The 17437-nt window shown below is 38.4% G+C and overlaps 1 protein-coding gene across 1 annotated transcript; it reads left to right on the top strand.

The window, feature by feature from the left end:
- Window positions 1–2801, top strand: LOC145492377 (galanin receptor 2a-like). Its single transcript, XM_081471826.1, has one exon. The coding sequence runs from the start codon at window positions 1023–1025 to the stop codon at window positions 2121–2123; it is 1101 nt and encodes a 366-aa protein (XP_081327952.1). The 5' UTR covers window positions 1–1022; the 3' UTR covers window positions 2124–2801.
- The last annotated feature ends 14636 nt before the right edge of the window (window positions 2802–17437 follow it).

A 17437-nucleotide genomic window follows, 5' to 3' on the forward strand; every position in this document is an offset into this window, starting at 1 on the left:
TTCCTCATGCACGCCACGGCTACCTACACGGAAATCTTCTTCATATCGTTCTCTCATGACCAACTGCAGCTTCCACGACACAGACAATCAAAGCGCAGAATACAATGAGAGCTAGTAAGCCGAACTTCACAAACTTCCCTGCCATAAGGCCGACAGCAAAATTTTTCAAACCCCGACAAATTTGGTATCAAAATGCGCCAAATTTAACGTAGATTTCGAAAATAGTGGGCCTTTTAGAAAAACATCCTTGCGTAACAAGAAATCGAGCTTAGTCTCCCTGATAGTCCGGAAATCGCTCGAATTTTTTTGTAAACAAACCAGAATCGCCATTGTTCCGACCCGAAAGGCCGACCCTAATATTTTTCTGATTCCCCGAAACGGGATTTCATTGACGCTCAATATGTTAAACTTTCCTATTCTATGTGACCTTTTTCGCTTTTCTGCGTTTTACTGTACAAACGAGGGCAAAATGTTCAAAAAATGAATAATTTTAAAGAGGTCCAAGTTACCCGACGTGACGCAGATCAGATTTCGTGACCACTTGTTCAACGTGACTTTGATATGTGTTTCTTTATTTAAAAATGCCTTTACTTTTCCTCTTTTTTACTTTGTCTATTATAATTTTTATTGTTTGCCTGGTTGATTGTCAGGGATGCACCATCATTTTTTTGAGGGTGGTGGTGGGCACGGGTGCTGGTCAATTTTCTGGGGGATGAAATTTTTTATCACTTTTAGCACAATAACTTTCGCAACAATTATTTTGAAGTCAAAAAAAAAGGGACCTGGATGATAAAACGCACTTGCTCATTTTTTTTCCACATGACTTCCCTGGCCCGAATTTTTTTTTTAGCAGTTTTTGCTGTACGGGAATTTTTTTTGGGGGGGGGGGGAACTGCCCAGCCCTTACCCCCTCCGTCAAAAAATAATGTTTCGTCCCTTATATTGATGTTGTGAAGCGGTGGTTTGTTTATGTCGTTATTGTTGTTTATAGCATGTATAATTTATCTCCATAGACGGCCAACATGGAAGGATCGCAGATGATGTCCAACCTCTCTGTCAATAATGAGTCTGCTCTCCTCAACGCCGCAGAAATGAAAAGTCGAGTCTACGTGTTCACACCAGCAGGCTTCACCACTAAACTCGCTCTTGTCTTAGTTTTTGCGTCTGTTGGTGCAGTAGGATTTGTAGGCAACGTTCTAATTTATTACTTTATATCGTTTAAGAAAATGACCGTCTCTTATATGCAGTACAATCCATTTCTGCGAAATTTCAACTTTTACATTAAGAGCTTAGCTCTGTCAGATATACTGAGTAATATAGTTTCACTTCCCTTGATATGTATTCAGATTATGGTCGATGTGTTCCAACATGGCTGGGCATGCAGAATTTTTCGATTTATCGCCATACTGCTACCTTCTATAACAATGAATAATTTAATGATAATAAGCTTGGAGAGGTATTTGTCAACTCGTGCCGTTCCCCGCTCGTTCAGTGTCTCTACTGTTCGCAAGCTTGTTTATACCGCATGGCTTGTCGGTTTTATTGTCGTTTTAGGGCCAACAGCAATGTTCAAAGGGATAAGATATGATCTTAACGATACACATTATACAGTAATTTGTAAATACGATAACAGTTATCTACCTTTTAGAATAATAACCGTATGTTATGTCTTAGTACAGCACCTTATACCGAGTGTTATTTTAAGTTATCTTAATATTTCCGTTGCAAAAACCTTATGGACAGGAAAAAGGAAAAGAATAGATATTCAGAGGAACAACGCCATCAGGGCCAACTTGATAGCAACTAAACTCCGTGGAACATATCTTCTTATCGCTATGACGTTTGCTTTCATCATTCCATATTCAGCGATACTGTATTATTCAACCTATGTTATGTTGGCTAAGCCTTCTCTTGATTTTAAAACAGATTTTATAACAAGGTATCTTAGCGTTGGGCTGGTTTATTCAAACGGCGCAATTAATTTTATCATATACGTGGTACAGATGAAGGATTTCCGAGCCTTCTTAAAGAAGCTGTTTTGTGGTAACGGTAATGCTACGAATCCTAACCCACCCGGGGACGGGATTCAACTGAGAGCGTTTGTAATCCCAAACAATGCTTGACTTTATAAGAGCTATAAGACCCCTTGGGAACTTCCATATGAAAGTGAAGGGGGTTATTGTTGAAAGTGACTACACAGTGTAGCAAAATCTCTTTTTGTGGGCGTGGTCGTGTTGATATATAAGAGATTACAATTTGTAAATATTCTTTTTCTTTGGCCATCGTAGCTTAACAAGAAATAACACACAAACTGAAAACAAACATAACTGGCATTTTCACAGTTTTTAACAATAAATGTAGTTGCTTGGAGTCCTTTTTTTACATAAGTGATTACAATTTGTAAATACTCTTTTTTCCGGCCACCGTAGCTTAACAAGAAATAACACGCAAACTCAACATAAACGTAACTGGCACTTTTACAGTTTTTAAGAACAATAAATATAATCAGTGCTTTCAATCATTTTTAACTTGAATGAATGAATTGTAACCCCAGCCACTTTCCTTTGGGATACACCTACTTCTTGTCTCTGACGATCAAACCGGCTTCATTAGAGACAGATTTATCGGAGAAAACATTCGTTTAATAGACAGCGTCATCAAATTTTCAAAAGCAAACAATATGCCGGGACTGCTCCTTTTTCTTGATTTTGAAAAAGCCTTTGATACCCTGGAGTGGCCCTTTATTCGTAAAACTTTCCAATACTTTGGTTTCGGCCCATCATTGCTGAACTGGTTAAACGTATTTTACTGCAATAGCGAAAGCTGTATTTTAAGCAATGGATGCGCAAGTAATTTCTTTGAGCTCAACAGGGGAGTTAGGCAAGCTTGCCCTCTGTCACCGTATCTATTTATTCTCTCTGTAGAAGTACTCGCCAATGCAATTCGCCAAAAAAAAGAAATTCGTGGCATAAAGGCCAAAGAAATTAAACTTAGCCAATATGCGGATGACACGACCCTTATTTTAGACGGCTCCGAAGAATCCTCTCTAGAATCTTTGAAGATAATAGACTATTTCGGTGATATATCCGGCCTCAGACTTAACAGCAAAAAGACAGAAGCTTTGTGGATCGGTGCAAGTGCGGATTGGGATTTTAAACTTTGCCCTGAAAAAGACTTCAAATGGCCAAAAAAAAAAGAGTTAGAGCGTTAGGGGTATGGTTGTCAACAGACCCTGATGTAACTATATCTTTGAATTACAAAGATAAACTAAGAAAAATTAAATCGATTCTGGGATGCTGGAAACTTCGCAGACTTGGCCTTTTAGGTAAAATTACTGTTTTAAAAAGCCTCATAGCCGGCTTCACAACTGGTATATATATTTTTTCCTCTGCAAACAAATTATACAGCTATAAAGGAGATAAATGTAATGTTTTACAACTTCTTATGGAATGACAAAGGCGACAAAATAAAAAGAAAGGTAATGATTAATGATTACTCAGAAGGGGGACTTAAAATGATTGATATAACTTCCTTTAATAGATCTCTCAAAGCCACATGGATAAAGAAGTATCTAGATAAGGAAAACTGTGAAAGCTGGAAAAGTTTTTTTGACTCAGAACTTGAAAAATATGGAGGTGAAGTAACACTAACTGGAAATCTAAACATAAAAGACAGTCGTAACATTATTAAAGTATCAGATCCTTTTCTCAAAGAAATTCTTGAAATCTGGTCAGAAGCCAATTATGAAGAAAAGATTGTATCAGATTATCACTTTCGGTCATCGCCCTTATGGTATAATTCACTTATAAGAGTTGGGAATAAGCCAGTTTTTTTAAAAGAATGGTTCCTCAAAGGAATAACAAAAGTAAAACATTCAATGGATGACTTCGGAAAGTTTCTCTCGCTCACTGCTTTCCAAACTATACATGACCTGACAGCCCGACCTTAAACCTTTCTTGGAATTATATCTTCAATAAAACTTCTTCAAAGATATATACCCCATAACATCAGAACCTCTATTAAACATGAAGGTTTCTTGTGAAAATTTTTAAAAAGCAAAAAACCTAGTAGACTAGTATATAAGAAACTTGTATCAGGAAAAAGTGAACCACCCAACCAAAGTCAACTAAAGTGGCAGGAAGACGTCACTCTCACAACAAAACAAGAGCTCAACTGGGAAGAAGTTTACCAAATGGTTTTTCAATGTACAAAGAGCACAAAACTTATAACTTTCAATTTTAAATTTCTTCATAGAAGAATATCAACAAACAACTTCTTGAAAAAATTGGTCTCGTCGATAGCGAGAAATACACTTTCTGCGAAAGAGAAACAGAGAAACTTGCACATTTATTTTGGGCTTGCCCAAAAACGCAATATTTTTGGACCAATTTTAAAGTATGGCTACAGTCTTGCCAAGTCATTGCCAAAGAGACACCCTTAGAGCCTGATACAGCACTGGGTCTAAGGCCGGATAGCTCTAATTAAACATAAACACCAAATTAACTTCTGCTGCTTAAATGCTAAATATTACATTTGGCTATGTAGACAGAAAAAATGTTCTCCAAAACTAAATGGTTTCTTACTGTATTTAAAATATATCTATGAAATGGAAAAAAATACAACTACAATCGTTTTAAAAAAGTGGGAGCCTCTGATACCTCCTTTGTAATCTCTTGACAGCTTGACCTCAGTCCCCTGAAAACGAAAATAAAAATGAAAGGAAAAGAAACAAGGCGCATATATACCATGCATATTTTCTGTAATTCGCAATTCGGAATTTACATTACTGACAGGAGTAAACTGGTATGATCTTGTCGTGCTAGAATTGTAAGTAGCGCAAGTAATCTGATTATGTTGTATTGTAAGTAGCGTGAGTATGCGTATTGTATAGGGTAAGTGTTAGTATCGTAAGTGGCGTAAGTAATAAGTTTTTTTGTAAGTAGTGTAAGTAACTACATTAATATTGTATTGTAAGCAGTGTAAGTAGCGATTAATCAGAACATAATAAAAAAAAAATTCTTCTCGTCTCTTAGATGTAAACTAACAAGATATTCTGGTGATTCCTAGGCTCAGTCCCCAGCCGTGGGTGTTTCGGTGCGCTAACGCGATCCTCTCCACGCGGAGAGAATCCAGGGCGCACCGAAACACCCACGGCTGGAGACTGAGCCTAGGTGAACCCCAAAGCCAAACAAATAATTTTCCAAAATGTCACACGCGATAGAATATATACCGACGTAAGTGGCAAACACAGGAAAATAAACTAGTGCAGATTTTAAAACATATTTGTACAGGAGTTTGAGTTAAAATAAGTTATGCCAACAATTCGGCAGTCACACAATATGCAATAGGCCATTTCCGAGTTACCTCGTGTCTCTGTTTCAAAACGAGTCTAAAGCTACGCGCAAGACCTTTCGTATAAAAATGAAGCCGATTTAAAATGCTTGGTATGTTCCAGAATCATCTGTATCGAGACACCCTAATTTTTGGGAATAAAGTCTTTCGCACGGAGAATTTTTAATGCAATTGTATGATTGATTACATCAGCTGCTGAGTAACTTTTTCTCCGATACAAGCTATTCTTTATCGTTCTTTAGACTGAATGTCAGATATGAATATTATAGTGAATCGAACACAAAAATACTGTCCAGGAAATATCATACATTGTTTATTAAATGAGATGTTTCTAGAACTAGTGGTAAACCTTAATTAGTAAGTCTTTTACCGAATAGCATGTTTTCCTAAGGTTTCATGGAAAATACAACAGTCAAGCCAAGAGACTATAGTCTGTTGGTCAAGTGATCGAACTACTTTCCAATAGAATGCTAACTCAGTTTAGTGGATATCTTTAACCAGTTAGCCTCGCGTGTAAAAGCCAGTGTTCAATCTTGCACATGCACGATATGGGCAACGCCATAAATAAACAAAACAACACAAACATACAGAATAGGAAAAAAGAGAAAATAATTTCACATGAATCGAAAGCGAACCGTATCGAGATCACGAAAGATAGAACATAGATTAAACACAGAAAAATACCAGCACGGATCAAAAAGTTTCAATCTGAAAAAATGAAACAATTTAAGAGACCCTTGAACTCAAAGGAGACGCAAATAGAATGTGTAGTAGGCACTCGATAAAATGTCCCTGGTATGGGTGCACTGTCTAAGTTAACAGGAACGCACTAGAGAAGTGTAAAGATTAATTTAGAATGACTGGAATTATGGTGCAATTTCGGCACTTTAACGACTGAACTCTGAATGCAAAGAGAATGCTCAGAACATGAGTGTTTTTTTAATTGATAACTGATATACGTTCAATACACACTTACATACTTACTTTACAAAATTGCATTATTTACACCACTCACATTGCAATACTCGATTTACAGTACACTATTTACAGTCCTTGCAATACTACTAGCTTACAATTTCATACCTTATTTTTATTGCCTACTCTACAGGTTACTTTCACTAATAAATGTACAATATTCTACTTATAATTAAATACTAGCCTCTTCCAGGCGTTCAGTAATTTTTCCCCTTATTAATTTATTTACCTACTTATTTATTATGTTCTGTTGCACAGGAAACAAACAAAACAAAGGACGAAATTAACATGTACAATTAACTGAGGCTATGACTCCTACTTTGCATACCTATTTACATCGCTACTAGAGAGAGAGAGAGAGAGAGAGAGAGAGAGCAGCTGGGAAAGAAAACCAGAGCTGGTAAATAATGCTCAATGGTGTTGTAATGAGACATTTGCCGTGATAGTTAATATTTTTTACTGAAAAGAATTGAATAGATCGCCTTATGCATGTTTATGTCAAAATTCTCCTCCAACACTCGTTAACCAAAATTATTCTCAAACAAACAATTGCTAGCTTCACACTGTTTTCAAGTTAGCACTCTTTGAATATGTACCCCTTTTGACTATTAATTGATGACAGAATTTTCGAAATACACATTCCAATGTGTACTTTGAAAGGGAGACTTGAGGGAGCAAGGTCACCCCAGTTTTTAGACAATTTCAGGATGGGCTCCTGACAATTTCAGCTGCATCATTAATGAGGCAAAAACGGATTCCATTAGGGTAAACTTAAAAACCGTGAGTAGCCCAACTTCCGCTTTTCAAATCGATAACAATTGAATTTAAGGGCCTGTTTACAAGGCGAGAGGGTCACCCTAGCAAGCGGGTTACCCTAGCACCCACACATTTCCTCTTTTTTTCTTCGTCGTGTTTACAAGACAGCTAGGGTAACCCGGGTGAGCAGGTTGCCCTATCTGCGTGCTAGGATTACCCTGCATGGTAGATGGGTTAACTTTTTCCCTTGTAAACACTCCAGGTATGGTTAACCCACCTACCTTTGAGTGTAACCAAGCATTAATTTGTCCCGGGTTGTAGGGTTACCCTACCTGTGGAATTTTGCTTGTAAACCCGTGCTATATTTTGTCCACCAGCTAGGGTTAACCCGCTTGTTAGGGTAACCCTACCTCCTTTTAAACAGGCCCTAAGACTGTCACTCTGTCAGTATAAAGTTTAGAGCTTATAGTTGACGAACGTCAGCACAATTTCCTTAAATACTGTGACCTATTCCCTTTAAATTAGCTGGTCCGACCTCTGTTTCTCGGAGCTGTGTGTGAGGCTATTGTTTTCACAATTTGCTTTCATTTTGAAAGGGCGTTGGTGTGAAACTTCACAGGTTTGTACATGTTCCGACATAATTGTAACAGAAGGTAATTAAAGTGAACTAGAATTACAATGTATGCAAATTCTGTCGTATTAACTGTGTTGGCCACTGTATTTTCTAAAATGGTTATGCAACACTCTCTCGTCGTTATATCATGGAACATCCCACGAATGACCAGTGGGATATATTCGAAAGCGTTAGATAATTCAACATAATGTCTTGTTGTTTTATTCCTGAACCTCGGAGCGATAGTGTAGGATTTGCAATGATTGTAAACTGTCACTCAAAAAAAGTCAAAGGTATTTTGTAAAATTAATTCCTTGCGCCCATTCTGTTTTGGAAAAACAACGCCAAAAGCATCAAAAATCAATGGTTTAACTAACACATATCTACAACAATTCCTCACCAGCACAAAAAAATGAGCCAAGGCAGTAAATTAAATTTTGAAATATCTACCCTATGAACATTGCTTGAGGAAAAAAAACTTGGCATAAAAAACGCCGCACACCAACTCTATAGTGTAGCTTTAGATTTGCTTTATGAATCGTTAAAGCAATATCATAAAATAAACGGGCCAAAATTCGGTTTTACTTTGCGGGTAAAACTAGCCGTATGAACATTCACATTGCTCTTAGAAAAAAGCTAAGGATGAAAAACGCTGAACGTTAACTCTAAGAGTAGCATTATATTTACATTATGAGCTGTTACACAACGATAAAATAAACGGCGCCCAGCAAAATGCCAAAAAAGAGGGTGGTAAAGAGTATTTTCGTGACTCGTGATCGGCCCTTTTTTTTCCCGTGAAATGTGAAATTGCTAATTTTTTCCTGGTGAATCGTGATTTCCATAGTCGCCGTGAACCTTGATTTTCCAAAACGTTCTCTTTTATTTTCCGTGAAGCGTGAAATGCCAATGTTGTATTTTTCGTGAATTGTGAAAGGGCTGCTTTTTTTTTCCGTGCAACGTGATCTGTACCCCCTTTACCACCCTCAAAAAACACCTATTAGTGTGGCTTTTTATTTACAACACAATAAGAACAAACGGACCAAAGTTCGGTTGTACTTTGCAGATCATATTTAGCAATAATTAATTGTCACTGACAGTCCTGATGGGTTGGAGATGCGTCGAACTTCATAAAAAGTATACAGCGGCTTGACAACATCCTCCCACAGCTGTAAAGCAATGTCCTCGTCCATATTTTGCCAATCCACTTCGGACTCGAACTTTCTGAACCCGGGCGGTGGATCCATATGCAATTCCTGGAGGGTTTTTTTCTTCATATTTGGTTCGTCCTTGCCTTGGAGATTCACTGCCTTCGGTTGGTCTCCTTTGCCGGGCTCAGTTGATCTTCGTTTCTTCGTAATTTTCAACCGCCTTTTCGTCGAGCCACCAATTTGGTTTCCCTGCTCGCCTTTATTGTCCAGTTTCGTTGTCCGTGCTCCCATACTTGATGAAGAAAGGAAAGCTTTATGTGAACACTCAGAGTTAGTAACGTTTCACTCTCCAGTAGAAGTGATTTGAATGAAAATCCGAAGGAACCTATCAAATAAAGGACTCCAGACACGTGCCGAAGTCATGCTGTTATATGACGTAATTATATAACATCTCACTTTAACTTAACTACCGGTGATTTAGACTGGGGCATTAGAACGCAAAACAAGTAAGCGTGTGAGCCAGGCGGTGTTGGCCTGCCGGGAGAAATTTTCGCTCGAGCTCATTTTCACCTGATCACCGAGCGGTAAACACCTTCGTGTGCTGAAGGTGATATGGAAATATGGCTTATAGGAGACTCGCTCGCTTCCGTTACTGAAAGAAATCTCAAATGACATCCATATTAAATTTTTCGCCGATGTCTTCTGCTCAATGTCAAAAGCCACCATTTTCAGTGCTGAACAGCTGATTTTAGGAATCGAAGCTTCGCGGTTACCTAGTTCCTGTACGGCTTTCTCCCAGGCCTTCGCGTGCAGATTGATTTCGGTAACGTATCCCAGACGAATTGTATTCGCCCCGGACCACGTGACCCGAAACGATTGACCACGGCGAATTATTCAGGCCTAGGAACTAGGCAAGCTTCGCGGTACGTCGAACCTCTTCGATTGAACGGAGAATTATTTCCGTTTCTGACATTTAACCTGCCGGAATTAAACAACTTCGGCACTTTCTTTCTTAGATATCTCGACTTATGTATGAAGTACGTCGGTGTATCGCTGGCCAACAAAATAGTTCTTGACAAATATGATTTTTTCGTTCGACGCCAAGAGAGCTGAGAGGCAAAACCTACGAAGGAAAGGGTTAAATAAGTCGAAAACTAAGCAATGTTTTGCCGTTGAAAACTTTTGTAAAGCTCAACGAGTTTCGCCCGCTGTATTTTCTTGTTAATCAAAGGGAATCATCAACAGCTTGCTAATGAGCGATGGCTCTTTTAAAATAGCAAAAATAAATTGCAATAAATGGAATAAGAAAAATAGATAATGGCAATAAATTATTGTAGAAGTAGGGTATGGTTTGCTTCAACATTCCCTAAGTTGAGGCAATTAATGTAAGTGGCAAAAAAGTAATTGTATTGGTCCCATGTACCAGATTGCACTCTCAGCAATTTCTTGAAACTTACAAATCTAAGATTAATGTACTGTATCATCTATTTCATAGACACTTCCTTGAATGTGTTAGTAAAGGGCCTACTAATGACTTTGTCTCAGACATTGCTACTGTGCCACTAGAGATATCAATGTTCAAACTGATGAGAGTTAGAGATTTATCTTCACCTAGTGTTTAGGTGTTGGATGTAAATCCATTGGCGGATCTAGGGTCAGTAGCGACCCAGGGGGCCCACCCGCCCCCCCCCCCTCCCCTATTTTGGGTAAAAAAAAGAAAAAAATCACAGAAGGAAGAAAAGCCGGCAGCGCAAGCAAAACAACCCCCCACCCCTTTAGCTCAAGGTCTGGATCGCCAGTGGTAACTTGTATTTGCTCTGAGAGTCCATTCTCAGTACATGTGAGGCCATGTAAAAGGGAAATCGGGCTCAATGGAAAGAAGGCCTGATTGAGTTACATGAAATGAATGTTTTGGACAAAAAATATACCTCGTACTATTTAAAGTGGTTGTAACTTAAATTGCAAATGGCAAATGTGTAAAAAAAAACTGACTTACATCTACTTGAAAATAATAATTTGAATTCCGAGATATCTTTTTTAAACTGAATCTGACAAACACAGAAAAAAAAAAACAGCCCAACAGCACAAAAAAATATACTCTGGAGCCAGTAGCCAACATTAAGTTCAGTTGTAAATTATATTTAGTTGCAATTTATATTTTTTAAACTGGAAGATTGTCTATTAGCAATGAATGAATAGGTCATGCCTTCATTACATGTCCTCATATCACACCTCTGATGAAGTTTACGGCTCAATGCAACTTGTGTAAACTAAAGAGTACTCTTTACCCAAAACAGTGCTATGCAGGTCATTTGAAGTGTCTGTCAGTTTAAAATTAATTATTCACTGCAAGTCTTGTGGTCAACAACACAATGATCATGCACTGATATTAACATTTTCTACATTGGATGTTAAATATTTTGCCAAAAACAGTCTCCACAGCACTTCTACATGTTGACTCGTAGTGATTGTAACTAACTGAATTTAGAATAATCAAGTATGTAGCTGTATACCAGATCATTAATTTTAAACTGGGATGTTTTGACTCAGATAATTAAATTGTAATAACATTTTGAAATAAAAAGCACATGCGCTATATTGAACACTTGCAAAAAGGTATGTCTAAAAACTTACAGAGACAGAGCCTTCTCAGTTGCCGCCCCCAAACTATAGAATGATCTGCCTCTTGAAATCAAGTTAAGTCCATCGGTCGCCGTGTTTAAATCGCGTTTAAAAACTCATCTTTTCAGAATTGCTTTTAGATAATTATTTCTATCTTAAAGTTTACACTTAATTTAGTTTAAATTATTATATTTAGTTTTACTTTCATGACTGCATGTAAAGCGATATAGCTTGGTCTATACTCGCTATATAAATGAAGTTCTTGTATTATTGTAGTAGCTGTTAAAACTTCGGATTGCCATACAGCTTTATAAGTAGTCGGTTGCATTATAGTATTCTGTTTTGGGATGGCTCCTGGTTTTGGTCCCGTCCATTCTAAATTTGAGGTCGTAAACAGCAGCATGCTGTAGCTTTCCTTGTTTGACGACCACAGAGTAGGTGGATAAATTTAGTTCTTGGGAAATATAGCAAAGTTGATTCTGGTTGACTCCAAGCTCATAGTCTTTAAAAATACCAGTTGGTAATTCGGCATTTGCTTCAAACATATTGGCTGGTTCTGGTATAATTTATCTTTGTAGGTACTATGACAATATAAACTTTCTCTTTGTCCTTTTGTTGAAGATGCCTCCAGATGGGTTGACAGTTATGTGTAAATACATATAAAACACTTATTATTTACTTATGCATAGTCTCCCACTACCACCAACATTCAAAGGAAAACAAGAGTAAAGAAATGGGAGATTAAAAAAATCAGCCATAGATGACTGAACAATAACATCCAAGAAAAGTAAATTTCTGTTTGAGATAACAATTCAAGACAGGCAGTGATCACTGTAAATGATATGATATCTTTAATGGAATAGTATCCAAAGTAGGATCCAAAAATCTTGAACATCGGCCAAACAACTGGATGACATTCGCACTACAAAAACAAATTAACAAGAGAACATTAAGATATGAAGGGAACAAGCCGAGCCAAAACGTTATACGCTTATCGTGATAAAAGAGGGGGACATGGCGATATGCGGAGCTGCGGTGTTGATGTTTTTTTAATGCGGTAATGCGGTGAATAATATCTCAACTTGCGGTGCTGCGGTGATCTCAAACCCTACGGTGTGCGATGTTTGTATTTTTCAAGCTGCAGTGTTCGGTGAAATGAAATTGTTTGCGGTGCTGGAGTTTTTTGATTTGCGTTTCTCAAACCTAAATTTGACCTAAATTTAGCATGTAAACTTCGTTAATCCATGCTAATTTATGACTAACACGTACCATTGAGGTTGATAATTTGTAACAAAATACAGACCAGCACCTTCTAGTCAGTCTTCAATATGCTTCGGCAGCCAATCCGAAGCTGTTTTCATTTATACGTAACTTGACAAGTAACTCGACCTCTGCCACCCGGAGCTCAGTGTTCGGTAGACACGTGTAGGAGCGAGGACAGAAACAATCCTGAAAATTCTGGAAACGCCAAGGCCGAATATAATGTATTATTGACTGCGCAAGTTTTTTCTATGAAAAAAGGAAAAGGTGGCGAAAACTACCAGTCACAAAATATATTCAGATGTTGCGTGGGCAGGGAAGAAAGAAGGCTTTCTAAGCTAAGGAAGCTTTGTAAATTAAAACACGTTTACTATTTTTTCCTTTCGCTATTCAGTTTCGTCTATAGCTCATTCTGATACCGGTCTATACCCGCTCCAAGGTCCTGCGACTTTCTTGACCTTCTATTTTTTTCAAACGATTATCGATATCGAACGCAAACGCAGTTAGCTCCGGAAAGCAATACTTTCAGTCAAGATAAGGCTTCAATCAGAGGGTTTATACACCAAGAAAAGTGAGCGAAGTAAAAGAAGAGAGGGATCTGGGGGTAAAAGCCATCTCTCGAGTCTCCTCTCTTTTTTCTTCGTCCGCTACCTAGTTTCGCGCAAGGTTTCTTCACAAAGGCAAGAAAACTGATTTACAGGCATCAGCAGTATCGACATGTGCGAAATGAAAGCGTTGTGATGTGTTTATTTTGTGGAAAACTGTTGAGGTATAAAAGTATTATTTTAAGTGTAGATGAACGAATCATGGCGCTAAAACTACATTGACTTTTCTTGCGGTGATGCGGTGTTCGTTAATTTTTCTTGCGGTGTTGCGGTGTTCAGAACCCCCCCCCCCCCCCCGATGTTCCCCTCATAAAACAAGGGTAGAAATCACACCATCAACTCCCGAGAAATGCCGCGAACATCTGACAAATCAAGGAAAAAGCTCCAACTTTATTAAGCCCGATTTTGACCTTTAAAACGGCGGGATCCACTTGGGTCTGCCGGACTTTTCTTTAGGTTCAACGATCGAACTAAAGTTTCACACAAAAATAATTCACAATACTGATCCCTGTTACGCCCGGGCTGTAACCCGGCAAACGACCAAAAAAATATCCATGTCAAGTCTGCGTCAGAAGCGAACGTTTTTATCATAGCATGATTTCCATTGACTAGTTTTGATGCAAAAAATGCTTAGCTGCACTTGAGACTTGGCAAATTACTGGCCTAGTTATTACAGGGTCTTAGAGTAGCAGCTTTTCGAAAACGGTTTCCAAAGGAGAACCTTTTGAAAAACCTCCTTTTCTAGTGTGGATATGGTGAAAACGGCAAACTTGAGAAATTTGGAGGGGGTTTAAGGCCTCTCGAACAGATAATTTACAGAAATGAACCGTTGGGTACCCTGTGTCTATGGTTTTTATTTAGACCACACAAGGACGTGCAACTCATTACAAAGTTTCTTTTTTTCGGAACGTTTGAATGGCGGTAATTTGCATGCAATTTTCGGTCAAAATAATCTTATCTGGTAATCTTAAAGTACGTCCCGACAGCCTGATAATGAGCTTGTGGTTCACAGAAAAACGCTTTGTTTGATTACGCGAATGGCTAGAGGCGTCCGTTCAGTCTAAGTTCTGGTCTTTTTCTAAATTGTCTACAGCCAGTGTTAGATCTAAATATTGTTTCAGTTTCATTCTTTCTTTCCTCATTCGTGCATTTTGCAGTGCTATATTGACTGCACTGAAAGACAAAAATGCTAATCAGTGGCTAGCAAAATCGAAACAGCATGAATATGAAACTTTCTCTTACTTATCAAGTGTCTAGAAATTTAAAAGCTGTCTTTATACTTAAGCGTTACAGAAGAACTATAGAGTCTCTGTTGGCTCGATCAGATTAGCAGCGGAGATTTTTAATTTGCAGTCTGTCAAGATTGGCAACGGGACTCCTCTATCTGCCAACACGTTTATTCAGATAAAACAGGAGCATTTCCTAGGCCAAACCTCAGAACGGAAACTGCGTTTTAACCGCAAATCGGTCATGTCAACAGAACGATTGATACTTTTGGCGAAAGTGCGTACAAAAGGGTGGTAAATTTAATGAACAAAACGACCCTCAAGCCAAGATTTGTCAAGACAAGAGCAAAGGGCACACCATGAATAGGCTTTCAGAATAAAATCATCCCCGATTTAGTCGTGTTTGATCATTGGGCTAAGAGATTAAAAAGTTTTCATGAATAAGGATTTTGAAGCCTTGTTGTTAGTCTTTATCTAATTATCATTTTGCAGTGAGGTCGCTGGAGTCATGTAGCGTTTTGGAGGAATACATGAAACTAGCTGTCTTTAAAGGAGAGTGAATAAATTTAACTTGAACGACGAGATCATAGGAAGGTATTGCGAACGTAAGGCATTTTAGCTCTTAAAAAAGCCCTGACATAGCTAACAAAGAATTTATTGAATGTAGCGTGCATGCGAAGAATAAGCTGATCGTAGAATAAAGAGTCTGCGTGTTTGACTGGCAGGTCAGACAAGGAATGAGGTAATAAGTGGGAGCTAGTGAGTATATAGTCGGTTAAATACCTTTGTAACCAAAAGTCACTTGGGGAAAAAAACCGCGCCCGCAAAGAAAAGAACTATTCCGTAGCTTTAAATTGGATGACTACACTTAAGCATTTCTTCCATGAGCTCTAAACGTTAGAACCAGTCGTTATATGACTGTTAAGGTTAACTTCAGATGGGAAAGGTTAATTGTCGTGAGAATTTAAAATGAACTGTGTATTTTGATCCCACAATCTTTGTTATCTTGTTGGGACATTCAGTATAATCTCGGCTCCATTAATCCCTACTTTTTCCAATTTGCAAATATAATTCGATATAATGTTGCTAAATTTTAAAAACTGAAACTTAACGTAAGCACGCAACATCGAAGTGGGAAAAGGAGGGGCGGTGCGTGTACTAAGGATTTGGATATTGTGCCATTGTATCTAGCGAAAGTGAAACTGACGAAATTAGAACCGAGAGGCCATCAACTGAAATTAGCCTGTTCAGTCAAGCCCGCCACCCCTCCCCTCAGTCAACCCCCCCCCCCCTTCCTTCACGTTGCTCTCGAAATAGCCGGACACCTGAACCAGGCTATCAATATACTCGCAAACTCTCTCTCTTAGCTTTTCTCCACCCCAGTTTCTGCATTCACCTTTGTTTTTGTGCCTCTTAACTTTGTCCTTGTGATTTAGTGCAGGTCGTGGAATGTTCATAAAAAGAGGCGGAAAGTGACATGTGTCGTAAAGTTGCAACTGATTAATTGGCTTCCAAATAGTACGTGGTCACAAAAAGCCGTTCGGTTGCGAACAGGTTCCCAACGAGCTCGAAAAAAATAATTCGGCGAGCGAAGCGAGCGGGGTTACTTTTACAAATCAATTATTACGTTTGGTTAATCTTCCATGTGGCTTTTCCTTATTCTAAACAATACGGTAGTACTGATGAACGCTTTGATTTTAAACCCAGTGGGAAGTTTCATTGCCAGTTTAGACTTCTGTACTTCGCGTGCAATTCACGGTGAGCTAGAGAGTGGAACTACTGGAATTAAGCTTAAGTAAATTAGATTACCTCAAATACACAAAGGAAAAACACATGTTTTCTTTGGTTTTGTGCGGATCAGAACTCTAAAGAAAGAGACATGAAAAGTAACGACGTTTACTGCTGGAGGGTATAGTCAACATGAGACAACTGATGGCGTCGATAAAATTTAAAATTAAAATTCAACATATATTTCATTTGCTGCATTATTTCACAGTTGTTGCTAGATTCATTCTTTTGGCGATCGGAGCAAAGCTCGATGTTTTTGAGATCGAGACGGACTCGAATTCTTCCTCACAAGAAATTCCCGTTGGCAGGGCCACCCGTCCCGAGCTATGTATATTTCTTGATTACAGTCACAACTTCAATTGTTCTAGTGACAAACGTCCTCACCAAATACTTCCGTTCATATGATAATTCTAGGTTTTCCTTGACCAAATTTCCATCTGGAGGTTAGAGATCTATTTTCTTTGTCTGGCATTGCGGAAGCAGCTGCCGCACAAAACATTCCTCCCCGGAAGGGAAGCAAAACAACGCTGCTGAAACTTAATTAGTCACTTGTTCAGCCAGCCCTAAAAATAGTTTATTATTTACATGTTCGCCATTCTGCCAGAACAATTCGTCTGTACATATGAGTTCTCGATGGGCCTTAACCGACTGCTGAGAATATTGGACAAAATTTTAACAGTCGGCTGAGAAATAACGCGATTTTTTTAACAAACAGCTGAGATCTGGTCTGCAACATTTACTGTTAGCTGCGAAATGGACTGAAACTGTAACTGATAGATGAGAAATCGCAAAAAATTAAACTGAAAACTGAGATTCCATCACACCCATCCACGCCCTCGACATTTGTAATGCAACTGGCCAATTTTCACACTTTTTTTTTTCTTTTGGGGAAATCTTATCATAAAAAGTATGCGAGTCGCACGAACACAAGAGCAGTAATCAACAAAAACTTGATGTCACTCAGTGTCAGCAACATGGCATCCTCATTCCAACATTTCCCATAACAGCGAATAATTTGTCCGAAAATCAAGTCATTATTTTGGGGTTTCCTCCTATCGACGCAGATTGATCGAGCTTATCGCCGAAAATAGA

This window comes from Orbicella franksi, chromosome 7 (genome assembly GCF_964199315.1).
Source record: "Orbicella franksi chromosome 7, jaOrbFran1.1, whole genome shotgun sequence".
Classification (NCBI taxonomy): Eukaryota; Metazoa; Cnidaria; class Anthozoa; order Scleractinia; family Merulinidae; genus Orbicella; species Orbicella franksi.